This window comes from Arvicola amphibius, chromosome 1 (assembly GCF_903992535.2).
Source record: "Arvicola amphibius chromosome 1, mArvAmp1.2, whole genome shotgun sequence".
NCBI lineage: Eukaryota > Metazoa > Chordata > Mammalia > Rodentia > Cricetidae > Arvicola > Arvicola amphibius.
In genome coordinates, this window is record NC_052047.1 from 101,762,621 (window position 1) to 101,778,355 (window position 15,735).

The following is a 15,735-nucleotide window of genomic DNA, read 5'->3' on the forward strand; positions in this document are numbered from 1 at the left end:
GTGGGCACAGACTTAGTTATTTATAAGGAAGCCTCACCATATGTTCATGTACTGAAAGAACGGCCATATGCTCGCTTGTTTGGCCGTTTGCCCTTCCTACTTGCAGCACCCCTGCTTTGGAGAGGAGTTATGATGATTTTTGTTTGTTTTCTTGAATGACAACAACAACCAGGAACACACTAAGTGTTCTGTTTGAACAGACTTTCTGTTATATTTTTAAATTCTGTGATAGAGACAGGAGAGATGGTTCTTGCAGAGGACTTGGATTCTCATCTCAGGGCAGCTTTACAACCGTTCTTAACTCCAGTTTCAGGGGATCCAGCTCCCTCTTCTGACATGTGCTTCATAGACATACATGTAGGAAAAGTGTTTGTACACACAAAAGAAAATTGTAAATGCGGTAATACCTGAAAGACAGTGAAGGTGAACCTACGTAGGCCCAAGTCACAGTCCCTTCCTCCCACTGTGCAGTCCAGGGATTCAACTCTGGTCATCGGGAGCGAGCAGCAGGTGCTTTGATCATCTGAGCCGCCACACCCACCTAAAAAGACATGTTTAGAATTTTCTTATCAGTCTCGCATTGTCTGCAGGTTGTCACAGTCTTTATTTTGTCGAGCTATGTGCCTTCTCTTTCTAGCATCAGAAGGGATGTTGAATTTTGCTAAAGGCCTTTTTTTAGTACTGCAATTTCTCTGTTTAACTCTGTGTCCCACATTATATTTATTAAATTGCATTTGTTTAACTGGGTTAAAATCAACTTCATAGCTTTAAAAAAATGATTACATCTTTATTTACCTTTTTTTTTGGTAGGAGAGTCTCCCTGGCAAGTGCAGAGGAGAAGACAACAGGTTGGAGTTGGTTTTTTATTCTACTGTGTGGGACCCAGCGATCTAATCCAGGTCATGAGATTTGGAGGCAAGCCTCTTTACTCACTGAGCATTCCAGTTCTACTGCCCATGAGCTTAAGATGTTTTAAAAATATTTACTTAGAAAAACAGTTAATAGTATGGTTTCTTATGCCTTCCGGATGATCTCACTGCTATTTTACCATCCTTCCTTCTTTTTCTGTATTTATCTCTCTTCATCTCCTTAGATAGAAACCTTTTCCCATTCGTTGATTGGATCACTTGTACCCTGCTGTATCCTTCTCTAGTGTTCCCCCAGCTCCCTGCTATGGCCATGATTTGGGGGAACAGAGGTCACAAGACTCTTGTTTTCTTGGAGTTTTCTGAAAGCTCTCACAAGTCTCCTAAAACAGCTCCACTCTTGGACCGTGCTACAGCAGCTGTCTTCCTAGCATCTCTGCATCCCTTTCTCAGAGGCTTCCGTGAGTGTACCTAGGTATTTTCTTGGAGGATATTTGGAGGGGAGTGCACACATGGCCACCTTATCTGTATGTTTGTGGTTGTTATATAGAAAAGCTATTCATTCCTGAAAATTGATTCTATATTCTGCCACATTTATGACTTTGTTTATTGCTTCTTGAAGTTTTCTAGTAGACTTTTTGAGATCTCATATTATCTGCAAATAGGGATAGTTTGATTTTTTTCTTTCCCTATATGTATCCCTTTAATTTCCTCTCTTGCTTTAATGCTTCTGGTACTTAAAGCAAAATGTTTTGAAGGGTTCTGGATAGTGGACAGCCCACTCTCACTCCTGATTTCAGTAGAATTGTCTCCAGTTCTTCTTCATTTAGGGAGACGTTCACTGTCTCTCCTATATAGATTTTTTAATATGTTGATGGATATTCCTTTAGCCCTACATTCTGTGTAATTTTTACAAGAAGGCAACTTAGGTTTTGTCTTCTTTTGAGAAGATCATGTGATTTTTGTCTTAGTACATTTATGTGATTTATTACATAATTAACTAGCGTCATCACCATCCCTGAATTTCAGGGATAAAGCCATCTTTGTAACAGTGAATAATGTTTTTGATGTTTTTGCATATAGAATACACATTCTATATGCAAGTATTTTATTGAACATTTTTGAGTTTATGTGCATCAGCAATATAGGCCTGTAGCTTTCTTTCTTTTTTATGGTGTGTCTTTTCCTGGTTTTGGTATTGGGTCTGTTTAGGTTGCTGATTCTTTCTTGGTTGAATTTTGATGGTTTGGCTGAATCTAGAAATTCATCCATTTCTTTTATGCTTCACATAAAACATGACATAGTAAGGCTTTTAAAATATTTTATTATAGTATTATAAATTTCTTCTTCATCTGTTATAATGTTTCCCTGTTCATTTCTGATTTTGTTAATTTGAGTCCTCTCTTTCTTTTTGTTAGTTGGACCAAGGGTCTGTCATTTTTGTACAAATAAATTTAAAAAGCAAGCTGATCTAACTAACCATTTTAATAGCTGTCAAAATAGACTCAAACCAAAACTAATCAGAAGAGATTGGGAAGGACACTACATACTTATTAAAGAAAAAACATACCAAGAGGACATTGCAATTTGTAACAACTATGCACCAAGTTCATAAAAGAAACATTTTTTAAATGTCTTAATTTTAATCACATATATTTTCTTTATTATTATTATTATTTTATTTTTATTACTTTAAAAAATACCACTCCAAATTTTCACTTCCTCCTTTCCTCCCATATCTCCACCCAATCTCCCCCCATCCCTCCAGTCTTAAGAGAGGGCAAGGCACCCTGCCCTGTGGAAAGTTCAAGGCCCTCCCCACTACATCCAGATTGAGCAAGGTAAACATCCAAAGAGAATAGGATCCCAAAAAGCCAGTACATGCAGTAGAGACAAATAGCAGTGCTGTTGTTGTTGGCCCTACAGTCTGCCCCAACTGTCAACCACATTCAGAGGGAGTAGTTTGATCCCATGATTGTTCATTTTCAGTTCAGTTGGAGTTGGTGAGCTCCCATTAGCTCAGGCACATTGTCTCAGTGGGTGAATGCATCATGGTCTTGACTTCCTTGCTCATACTGTCCCTCCTTCTGCTTAAAAGAAACATTATTACAACTTAAATCATATATTGGTCCCCTGATGCACTGATAGTGGGAGACTAACAGATATCTACAGAACATTTCACCCAAACAATAGAATATATCTTCATTTCAGAACCTCACGGAATCTTCTCCAAAATTGTCCATATACTAGGTCACAAAGCATATCTCAAAAGACATAAGAAAATGGAAATACCCCCTGTATCTTATCAGACTACCATAGATTAATGCTGGAGCTCAACAAAAGAAACTACAGAAAGCCCACATAGTTACGGAAATAACATGTCTCTACTGAATTAATACTGTATCAAGGAAGAAGTAAAGAAAAAAAAATGAAAGACTCCTTAGAAATCAACGAAAATGACTGAACAACATACCCAAACTTGTGGTAGTACACAATGAAAGCTGTGCTAAGAGGACAGTTTGTAGCACTAAGTGCCTTCATAAAGAAATTAGAGATCTCATAACAGCGACTTTCTAGCACACCCGAACACTCTAGAACAACAAGAGAAGACATTGCAAAGAGGTATAGACAGCAGGAAATAAACTGAGGGCTGAAATCAGTAAAATAGAAACAAAGAGAAGAATACAAAGAAGCAATGAAACAATCAACAAAATAGACAAACCATTATCCATACCAACAGGCAGAGAAATTTATATAAAATATAAATTAACAAAATCAGAAACAAAAAGGGGGTCATATCAACAGAGACCAAGGAAATCCAAAGAATCATTAGGTCATAGTTCAAAAACATGTATTTTACAAAATTGAAAATCTAAAATAAATGGATAATCTTCCTGATAGGTACCACTCACCAAAGTTAAGTCAAGATCAGATAAACAATTTAAATAGACCTATAATCCCCAAGGAAATAGAAACATTCATTAAAAGTCTCCCAACCAAAGCAAGCCCAGGGACAGATGGTTTTAGCATAGAATTCTACCAGACTTTCAAAACAGACCTAATACCAATACTCCTTAAATTATCCCACAAAATAGAAACAGAAGGAATATTGCCAAATTCATTTTATGAGGACACAGTCACCCTGATACCCAAACCACACAAAGACTCAACAAATAAAGAATTAGAGATGAATTACCCTGAAGAAATTTGATATAGAAATATTCAATAAAATACACACAAACTGAATCCAAGAACACATAAAAAAAGATCATCTACCATGATCAAGTGGGCTTCATCCCAGAGATGAAGGGATGGTTCAACATATCCCAGAGATGTAGGGATGGGTCAACATATGAAAATCAGCCAGTACAATCCACCATATAAGCAAGCCAAAAGAAAAAACCCACACGATCATTTTATGAGATGCTGAAAAATCCTTTGACAAAATCCAACATCCTTTCATGATAAAAGTTTTGCAGAGATCAGGAATACAAGTGACATACCTAAACATAATAAAGGTAATACACAGCAAGGCAACATCAAATTAATGTAATAAAAAATAACCAACATCAAATTAAATGTAGAGAAACTTAAAATAATTACACTAAAATCAGGGACAAACCACGTCTGTTCATATCTATCCAATATAGTACTTGCAGTTTTAGTTGGAACAATAAGACAACTTAAGGAGATCAAAGTTATACAATTTGGAAAGGAAGAAGTCAGATTATTGCTATTAGCAAATTGTATGATAGTATACATAAGTGACCCCAAAATTCTAAAAGGGAATTCCTACAGCTGATAAACACCTTCAGTGAAGTGGCTGGATACAAAATTAACTCGAAAAATGAGTATCCCTTGTAGTGATGAGGCGAGCAGGCCTGCTTTTCATCCCACCAGCTTCTGCACGGCTAGCTTTACACCCGAAATAATTACATGGAAACTGTATTCATTTAAACACTGCCTGGCCCATTATATCTAGCCTCTTACTGGCTAACTCTCACATCTTGATTAACCCATTTCTATTAATGTGTGTAGCACCACGAGGTGGTGGCTTACAGGGAAGATTGTAACCTACATCCATCTTGGGCAGGAGCTTCAAGGCATCTGCCTGTCTCTGTTTTCTTCCTCCCACAATTCTGTTCTGTCTTCCCCGCCTACCTATGTTCTGACCTATCAGGTCAAGCAGTTTTCTTTATTAATTAACCAATGAAAGCAACAGATAGATAGAAGACCACTTACATCATTTTCCATTTTTCTGTTTAAACAAAAAAGAAAAGCTTTCACTTTAACACAGTAAAATTACATATAACAAAACAGTTATCAAGCAAAAATTACAGCTACATCATTTATTTCTATTTTATCTTTTATCATAACAAAGGAAAACTATAACTATAACTAACCATTCTTCAACTCCATCAAAGACTCCAGAAGGATATAATATTACATAAGTAAACAAGAAGTAAGCAACTACCAAACTCTAGAAATGACAGAGACATCTCACTGCCTGTACAGTCACCCAAAGTTCCTCTGTACCGTTGGGGCATCCATCTTCAGCCTACAGGCCCATAGTATCCAGCAGACATTTCCAGGAAGCAGGAAATTTCAAAGACAGTTCAGTCACTTTCTGCTGTGTCCTACAGAATGTCTCGCAGACTCTTTCATGAATCAGGAACTCTGAAAGACTATCTCACCTTTAGGCAAGTTCAGCAGTCCTCTCTCTGTGGGTTCTTTGTGTCCAGTTTATGCAACAGTCCAGGCAAGATCAGTTTCTTGCCCAAATGGGTATCAAAGTCCATAAGGAGCCTCTTCAATGCCCATCTTCCTCTTGAAGTAGATTGGTGCTGCCAGGAGCAGACATGTCTCATTGTCATAAAAAGCCCCTAAGTTATTAAAACATTAAATGCCATATTCTGTAGTCTTTTAAAGATATGAAGAATGCCTATCTAACTGAAATATATCTCTATATATATCTAGAAAATCTAACTAACATGACTACAAGCTTGACTATTATTGATGATTATCTATTAACAACCTATATTTCCTAATTATACATTAAATTTTTTTAAAGGAAGTACACAATCACAATACCTTAATACCTTTCTCTTCCAGCTAGAATTTGTTAATTTTAGAGTCATCCAGGTGATAATGGTTATAAAGATAAAGGGATCACAGGAAACAGCTGAGGTTTACAAATGCATGGTAGGGCTAGCAGTTGCATGAATGGACATTAACAGTTTTAGAAATGCCAGTGCCAGGTGATAGGCACCAGAAGTACCAGCTACACTGGAGATCTAAAAGACAGGCTATGTATATGCCATTGAAGATGGAGCAAAAGAGGTACTTTATAGAAAGAGCGGTGGGGCTGTGTCCCGCCACCTGGCTAGCTTTGCCCAAAATAATTACACGGAAACTGTATTCTTTTAAACATTGCCTGGCCTATTAGATTCAGCCTCTTATTGACTAATTCTCACATCTTCCTTTAACCCATATTTAGTAATCTGTGTAGCACCACGAGGTGTGGCTTACCAGGAGAGATCTTAACCTGCATCCATCTCGGAGAGGAGAAGCATGGCGACTCACTATGGCGAATGCCTGAAGCGTCTCACCTCTATTTCCCAGAATTCTGTTCTGTCTACTCTGCCTACCTAATTTTCTGTCTCTTAAAGGGCCAAGGCAGTATCTTTATTAATAATGAAAGTAACACATAGACACTCCTCCATCAGTACTTTATTTTTGATATTGCAGGAAGACATTTAAGAGATTTTAATTTTTAAAAGAACAGTTAAAACTATGGGACATTTGTGCTTATAAAATGTTTTATATTGTTAATGTTTGGAATTAATAAAAGGCTAAAAATTAGGGTCAGAGCCATAAAACAATGACCTAAGCAGTCTGGCAAAGGGATTGATATAATTTCTAGAGGCCATTGAATGTTGACCCTTTGGTGGTTTAAAAAACAAAAACAAAAACACACAAAAAACCTTTTTATAGGGGTAGCCCAGGACCACCTGCATGTCAGATGTTTGCATTAAGATTCATAGCAATAACAAAACTGCAGTTGCAAAGTAACAATGGGAAAATATATTAAAAGGTCAAACCATTAGAAAGTTAAAAATTAGTGGCTTAAAAAAGGCATCTCCTTGGTCAAGGTCTATTCAGGCTTAAAAATGTATGTTTAGCCTCCTTGTCTTTGCTAACTTTGTTGAGTTTAAGTTATTTAAATAAACTGAGTCATATTTTTTATATTGATACTAAGGGGAATATCAACTGAAAAATGGTTGTTTTCTAAAGCTCACACGAGATAAAACTACTAAGTTCTTTTCCCAAGGCCAAGCATTTGGATAAAGCTCCCAGCCCCTCAGGTTGTTTGGAGAATGTTCTTCCTCCCTTCTTATCTCTGGCAAAGGGAACTTGTGGCTCTTCCCTAACAAGTGGCTGTGTGGCTGTACTACCTTAGAACTTGTCAAGGGCAATGCTAGCCCCTAGGCTCCCTCCTGTTCCCATTTTGCCCTGAGACCTTTTTCTGTGCCTTTGCAGGAGATGGCATTAACAGCTAAATACAAACTTGTTCTGTTTTTACCCTCAGAATGACTCCTTAATGGCTTCAATTCAAAATCATTAATTTTTCAAGGCCAAACATGACAGAATGTAAAGTTTTAGTCTTATAAAAGCTGCTAACTTATTATAGGCTTAGGAAATACATGCTAGTCAGTCATCCTTACAGTACTGATATAGTTAATTGCAGGGATACACCTTATTTAGGTTCCTGTATATGCTTTCAAAGTCAAACAAGTAACTAGAAACAAAGTTTGTCCAATCAGATGTACCTAGGTAGCCTTCATACTTCAGAGATCTGCAGAATATAGCATTTAAAATAATGATTAAAAAGCTTATATTAGACAGAGACTCCAAGATCCTAGCAGCTACCCAAGGTCTCCCACCTGGGTTATGACGCTGCTGACCACTGGGCCATAAGCTCCAGGGCAGCACATGCTGCCAGGACCCAGGCCAGACTGTGGGCAGACAGACAGCAGGACATTGGAGAACTGACTGCATCGCTTTTGCCTAGACAAAATAAGGTCAGTCTTCTCCATTTCCCTCTTCCAAGGGAATAAAGATCACCTTATGGGCTTGGCTAAGACTGTATAGACTGCTCTTCTGGATTCTGCCCCCAATGCTATGGAGACCTGGGTATGGTTAACTGCATATGGACTCTGGTCCCTCTCATTTTTAGTAGATTTGGAAGTTGCTTGTTCTGTACTCAGGTAAAATTTATTTATCCTCCTAGGATCTCTGAAAGTTTGATGGCTAGGCCAGCTATAATGTTGTCAGTTTATCAGCAACAGGTATCCAGATTCTTCCACAGAGCTATAGCCAGCTCATTAGCTCATTTTATAGATATAGAAATCAAACCTTGCTTTGTCAAAAGCTATTAGATCAAATGGATGGAAATAGAAAACACTATTCTGAGTGAGGTAACCCAGACCCAAAAAGATGAACATGGGATGTACTCACTCATATTCGGTTTCTAGCCATAATTAAAGGGCATCGAGCCTATAAATTTGGGATCCTTGAGAAGATAATAAGAAGGTGAACTCCCAAAAAAAGATATAGTAATCCTCCTGGATATTGGAAGTAGACACGATCGCCAGGCAAAATTGGGAACTTGAGGGTTGGGCAAGACTGGGCCAAGGGAAGATGGGGAGAGAAAAGTGTGAAGGGGAGAACGGGGGGAGCTCGGAGGAATGGGGTGCTTGGGATATAGGAAGGGTGGATATGGGAGCAGGGAAGCATATATCTTAATTTAAGGAGCTACCTGAGGGTTGTCAAGAGACTTGACCCTAGAGGGGTTCCCAGGTTTCCAGGGAGATGCCCCCAGTTAGTTCCTTGGGCAGCTGAGGAGAGGGAGCCTGAAAAGGCCAGTTCCTATAGCCATACTGATGAATTTCTTGCATATCACCATAGAACCTCCACCTGACGATAGATGAAGAAAATGACAGAGCCCCACCTTGGAGCACCGGACTGAGCTCCCAAGGTCCTGATGAGGAGCAGAAGGAGAGAGAACATGAGAAAGAAAGTCAGGACCGTGAGGGAACCTCCAGCTGGCGACAGATGGGGAAGGTGACTGAGCCCCACATTGGAGCACTGGACTGAGCTCCCAAGGTCCTGATGAGGAGCAGAAGGAGCGAGAACTTGAGGGAGAAAGTCAGGAACGAGAGGGGTGTGTTCACTCATGGAGACGGTGGGACAGAACTAATGGGAGATCACCAACTCCATTTGGAATGGGACTGATGGATCATGCGACCAAACCCGTCTCTCTGAATGTGGCCAACAGCGGGGGCTGACTGAGAAGCAAAGGACAATGGCTCTGGGCTCTGATTGTTCTTCATGGACGGGCTCTGTGGGAGCCTTCTCAGCTTGATCGATCACCTTCCTGGACCTGGGGGGAGTTGGGAGGACATTGGTCTTAGCATAGAGTGGGGAACCCTGATAGCTCCTTGGCCTTGAGAAGGAGGGAGGGGAGGTATGGGTGGAGGGGAGGGGAGGGGAGGGAAGGGGGAGGAGGAGGGGAGGGAGGGGGGAGGAGGAGGGAAGGAGATGGAAATTTTTAAATATAAAAAAAAATAAACCATGAAAAAAAATGTTTGAAGGGTCTAAAAAGTGATTTAAGATGTAAATACAGGTTAAGATATGGAAAATGTTTCTGATTTCTGTTATTCTTTTGGCTGTCACGCCTACTCCTGCTTCCTCTGACCTTCTGTCGCCATCTTGGAATTCCTTCTTACTGTCCCCTCACACATGTACATGTGTTTCTGTCTATTCCCCCCCTCTCCTTCCCTCTCCCTCCCTCTTTTAATAAATGTTTAGCTTTATGCCTATTTTCTGTGTCTATGTGCCTTTTACCTGCCGCCTGTTTACACGCTCCTGCCTGCTGTTGGGAACCCGCTGCCACTTGGCTCTCCTGGCCGCATGGCCTACCATCACTGCTCGGGCCACTGCTCCGGCAGCCGTCTCTGACTTGGCACTGGCTGCTTGCAGAGTCCACCGCCTGCCTACAGCTGCGGCCTGGGACTTATAGCATTTAGAAAAAAAACCCAACAATTTCTTTCCCCTTCTATGGTATAGTTCTGACAAGCTGATAGAGCAATGACTGTTTGGGTCACAAGCTCAAGATTTTAGATTTATTCTGGTTGTCATTTAAATGTGAACCTAAAGGTGTTTCTCATCAGGTCAGAAACATCTCTGTCCAATCCATACCTGGCTCTCTGGACAGCAGAAAAATGTACATGCTTCTAACCAAAATCTGTAGTTTTTGTTAGGAATCAAAGGTATGAGTCTATGCCTGCTGTTTACAGAAACCCATTATTGCTTTTATCTCTGAAACAGATTTCAATATGGGCCTAAAAGTTTCAAATGTATTTAACATCTGTTCCTAGTTTAAATTTATCTCATTAGGTTTTCACTTAGCTGGCAGACACATCTAAGCATCAGTTGCTGACTATAACCTACTCTGAATGACTGTGAGCCCTGGACTTGCTGAAAGCTGATGTGGAGCAGTCCAGCTGATGTGAATGCTCCCTGTCTCTTCAACAGAGTCTGTGAACCAGATGCTTCTGACGAGTGCCCCATTGCCTGAACTCCCTCTTTACCTTTGGCTAGCCTTTCAGCCTTCTTGGGCCCTAATGACAATGCCCCAATGTCAGCTTGAAGTAGTTGCAGAAAGGAACACATCATCCCATGCTCCTTGCCCAGAATAGATTGAAATGCTGAGACAAGGGGGAACTCCCTGGCACGGGGGACAAAATGACTACCTATTGTGCCCATTGATATACCAGAAAAATAGGCCCAGAGTTGTCAATTAATGGATTTATTAACTAAAATGGTCCTACAATTAAAATACACTTTGATTCTTTATGCAGAACCATAGAACAAAAGGGGATATTCAGGATTACAATTACAATTTAGTTGTACTCAAAAGATCAGGGTCTGGTAGGCTGGTAACTGCCCTGCAAAAATCTGTTAGTTAATGGTTCTTAGGTCCCAATACTATCTCCTTGATCCCCTGGGCAAGCAGGACCTATGATTGTGTCCTGTCATTGGTACTTGTGAAGGGGAAAATGTAGGACCCAGCTGTGACAAGCTCAATAGAGGCCTGGGTCTCAGTAGTTTACCCTGAGGTGATACCTGGTTCCCATAAAGACCACAAACTGAGACCACCCAGGAACCACCCAGGAACAGACCATCCAAAAGGATCTCCTAACACTCCAGCTGTTGAAGATACGATCACCTGCCAGTACAAACTATGCTAATGTAACTTTTCTGGTTCTTGCCTTTAAATAATGCCCTCCAGAAGGGTGGGGTGCCTTCTCTTGCTGCTGCTGCACTGACAAGGTCCCTGCCGGCTTGTATTGTGCACACAATAAACCTTGCTTTTGCATTTCGGTGAGTCAGTCTCTCTGGTGGTCTTTTGGGGTCCACACGGACTGGGCATAACAGTATGGATTTAAGAATTACTTGATAAAATATAAGGGCAAAACCTAAAAAAAATACTTGAAATAATCAGAGAATTTATCTTTTTCTCCTAGATAACAAAAGTACTTCAAGAACATGAGCAAGGAAGTCAGGACCGTGAGGGGTGCGTCCATTCACAGAGACAATGGGACTGATCTAATGAGAGCTCACCAAGGCCAACTGGACTGGGACTGTTGGAGCATGTGGTCAAACTGGACTCTCTGAACGTGGCTGACATGGAGGGCTGACTGAGAAGCCAAGGACAATGGCACTGGGTTTTGATTCTACTGCATATACTGGCTTTGTGGGAGCCTAGTCTGTTTGGATGCTCACTTTCCTAGACCTGGATGGATGGGGGAGGAACTTGGACTCCCCACAGGGCAGAGAACCCTGGCTGCTCCTTAGACTGGAGAGGGAGGGGGAGAGGGGTAGGGGGAGGGAAAGGGAAATGGGAGGAGGGGAGGAGGTGAAAATTTGAAAAATTATATAATTTAATAAAAAAGAATAAAGCCAGAGAATCAAACCTTAAAAAAAAAAAAAAAAAAAGAAAAGAACAATCTGTATGGTCTCCGAGGCAGTGGGCAGGCAGAGAATGTATGGTCACCGAGGCAGCGGGCAGGCAGAGAATGTATGGTTACTGGTCACCGAGGGAACTGTACAGTGGCAACAGCTAAAGCACAGGATTGAGTCTGCAGTCGCCACTCCTCAACCCTATGAAGATGATGTTTACAGGAGACAATCATATATCCATTTGTGTTCTATTCACAGCAGTCTTTCTACGATTCACTTAGAAACAACTTGTGGTGTGCAAGGTGATCAATGGTCAAAGAAAAGGTGTGCATACAGTGCCTCCACAAGTGTAGTTCTCTCAAGAAAAGCACCGCCATGAAGGGATACCAATTAAAGAAACCGCAAGCAGGGCACATCTCTGGTTTTTAAGGTACGTTCTTTCTGTCTTAAAGACAAATGTAAAAGAGGAAGACAACCCATCTATACAGATGTTACATAAACTGGAAAATTGAGTCAGAAGCTGTAAACAAAACACTTCATTAACTATGTATAATGGTTAATCAGGAAGATGTTACCAAACAAAAGATGGACAATCGGCCGTGGCGTGATGAACCACCACCATGCAATGTTCCAGAGGTGAAAATTCCCAGAATAAGGATAATATGTGTACGTTGTCACTGGAAAAATACTGTGTTGGTGGAGCACTCCTTCCCAACTGAGGACAAAAACCACCCAGCAAAGACAAAAATCACAGCAATGAATGCTTATTTAATGCAAATGGAAAGGAAAGCAAGGTTCAGATTCCCTCTGTAATCCTGCAAGCATGACACATTCCGAGTGAGGTTGTGATACCTGAGCCCTCGTGAGAGTAGAGTGGGTGCTTCCTGAAGGCAAAGGAACGTTCATTCTAAATCCCAAGAGTATTAGTAATTTCGAACATATTTACTCAATGGGTTTCCTATGAAAGTTTTGAACCAAGAGTTCATTGACTGAATAGCATCAATCTCTCACTATCTCAAATAAGGGATGGTGGGAACTGGGTGTAGAAACATATTGACATACCAAAGAAATGGAATTTGGGGCTATTGAAAGGGGCAATGAAATAGGTGACTTCTATAATGCAGGAGAACACACTGGTTACTTTTGGTATTTCCTGCAGCTATTTAAAGTAGGGCTCACAGCATCCTTACCTTAAGAGTCCTGGCTGGGGTGGCTACTTATATAGACCGCGCGTACTCAACTCATTACTCCAGCGCAGAGGAACATATGAATGTACTGAAGTCCGTTTTCCAAGAGGATTCAGCTATCTTATTAGATTATTTAGTTGTTCTGAGGTTTAAATATGTGTGAAGATTTGAGCACAGCACCTGGGATGCAGACAGTTCCAGTAACTGGTCTACAAGCACAGCACCTGGGATGCAGACAGTTCCAGTAACTGGTCTACAAGCACAGCACCTGGGATGCAGACAGTTCCAGTAACTGGTCTACAAGCACTGTAGCCGAGTCAGATTCTGTTACTGTGATAAAACACCTATAAAGAGGAAGCATTTAATTTTGGTTCATGGTTTCAGAATTTCCAGTCCATGGTCATCAGGCCCTGCTCTTTTGGGCCTGTGTCTGTAATATAATATCTGGTAACAGAAAGCAGGGAAGGCCCATTTGCCTCATGGCAGGAAGAAAGAGTGAGACAAGATGTAGTCAGGACCAGGGCATGCCACCCACAAACTAACTTCCTCCACAAGTTCCATACCTTAAGTTATCCACAACACCCTAGTGATGCCATGATTTTCATTTATGACCACCTGAAGGACATTCAAGATTCAAACTACAGGAGCCACCTCACCTATATCACCGCCAATCATTGAAGTTGTAGAAATACATGCATTTATTTCATTATTTTAAGCCACACAGATGTGTTATCCCTCTATTTTTAGCAAATACACAAATGCATATATACATATATGTACATGTTTGTGCAAAAGTAATTGACTACTCTTGATTTTAAACTTAATAAACACCATTAAGTTAAAAAGCGCATTCTATTGCAATGTAGGAATATTTTTACATAAGGCTATTAAAAATATAATACTTTTTCAGCTAAGAAAAATCCTAAACTTAATCACCTCTTAGCTGATATAGGATGGAATATTTACAGAGAGGTGGAAATCAAATACATCTGGTTTAAAGTGATAGACTCATCCTAAAATGGGCAACTTAAGCACCAAATAAAACAATTCTGCCACTCTTCCTTAAATCAAATACTGTCTTTAGTACATTGTAGCTCACTCAGACAAACATTTTTCAAGTTGATCTCAAGCAAACACATGTGTGTGAAGGAACAGGAAGGCTTCCTTCCCCAGGACTGGCTAAGCACTTCCTCTGTACATAAATAAAGGAAAATGGAACAGTTGAAAGAAAAGTAGCCACCACTGTTTTATCAATGAAAGCAAGAGCTCAAGAATATCTCATCTATACCCATATTAACATCAACTGCTGGTGTAAAACTCAGGACAGAAAAAGAAACCCAACGAGGGGACGTGGGTGGCAGCATAGAAACAAGAGTCTCACAGGGAGCGGGGAGGATGACCCTCAGGCTCCACCAGTTTTAACAGCTCTCCTGAAGGAACAGAAAGAAGAATGAACATTTGGTCCTCCACACACAGTGTGGTCCTGTTTTGTAATTGTAGTAGTAACCCTAGACACGCTGAGCAGCAGGTGCTGTAGCATATTCACAAGAAATGTCTTTCTGTACAAAGAACTTAAACTGTAGTGAAAATCTGAAGGTGCTTTAACAACAGCAAGGTGTGTTTTGATTGTAAAATCCCCTGTGCACGGCACCGAAGAGTCGTACTAGATGGTGTCTTCTGCAACCGTGGTGTCAAATATCTGGTAACATATTCGCTGCTCTGTTCCGCTTGTGACGTTGTAGGACTTGATGAGGCACTCCAGCCACGGGTATGCATCTACAGAACAAAGAGCATCCCGTTTAGCCATTAAACCAAGCATATAACTAGTAATGCTGATCAGTTAGAATTTTTACCCAACCGCAGATGAAAGTGATTTAAGAGTTTGCAAACACTGCCCGCAGAGGCCGTCGATCGCGTCTCATCCATGTGTTACTCCTCCTCTTGTGCTGACTGCTTACGGGCTGCCCCTGGCTTTTCCCTGACTACCAAGAGTCGGAACCTGAACTTAAGATCATATCAGCTTCAGCCTTCGTGTGACTTGCCCAGATGGGAGCAACTTTGGGCCTTGCCATGATGGCAGCAATGATGTCAACTCCATGTTTGGTGGGCAGTAGGACAGGCTCATTTCTTTCAGCAGAAAGCTCTGGTAGATCCAAAGGCATCTGGTACAGCACTTGAGCTCACCCAGGATAAAGTGAGGAGCTCCTGTGCACGACTGGTATCTATTACATTATACACACACACACACACACACACACACACACACACAATTTGCCTGTATATGACAAAAGTTACCATGCCCAGAGACTTATTTCTGGAAATCTAAGCATGGTAAGTGCAATAGCTGACACAAATTAAAACACTGAAAACAAACGATGTGTCTGGATTAAACTTTGCCTCAGGTGAGCAAATTTCCATCTCTTGGAAACTGATGTAACTGATGTTACAGTGCAGAGCTGATGTGGAGGAGGAAACCTAGCTGAGGGGCTGAGGGCAGCATCTCACAGTCACACCAGCAACAGAGAGGCAGACAGAAAAGAGACTTCTCACTGAAAACAATTACTAGAAGAATTAAGCAGCTAGACATAATTTATGTCTGCAGGTTCCAACAGAAAGGAATTGCTGGCCACAGACGCACCTGGTAGCAGCAGCTACAA

The 15,735-nt window shown here is 40.8% G+C and overlaps 1 protein-coding gene across 10 annotated transcripts in view; it reads right to left on the reverse strand.

Moving 5' to 3' along the window:
- Positions 1-13,752: 13,752 nt before the first annotated feature.
- The window catches only part of LOC119826322 (protection of telomeres protein 1-like), a 60,293-nt gene continuing 58,310 nt past the window's right edge, over positions 13,753-15,735 (reverse strand). For all 10 annotated transcript variants that reach the window (XM_038347570.1, XM_038347596.1, XM_038347563.1 and 7 more), the window contains one exon: positions 13,753-14,854. In XM_038347570.1, the coding sequence (XP_038203498.1) occupies positions 14,742-14,854 (113 nt within the window). In that variant the 3' untranslated portion in view covers positions 13,753-14,741. The remainder of the gene's footprint in view (positions 14,855-15,735) is intronic.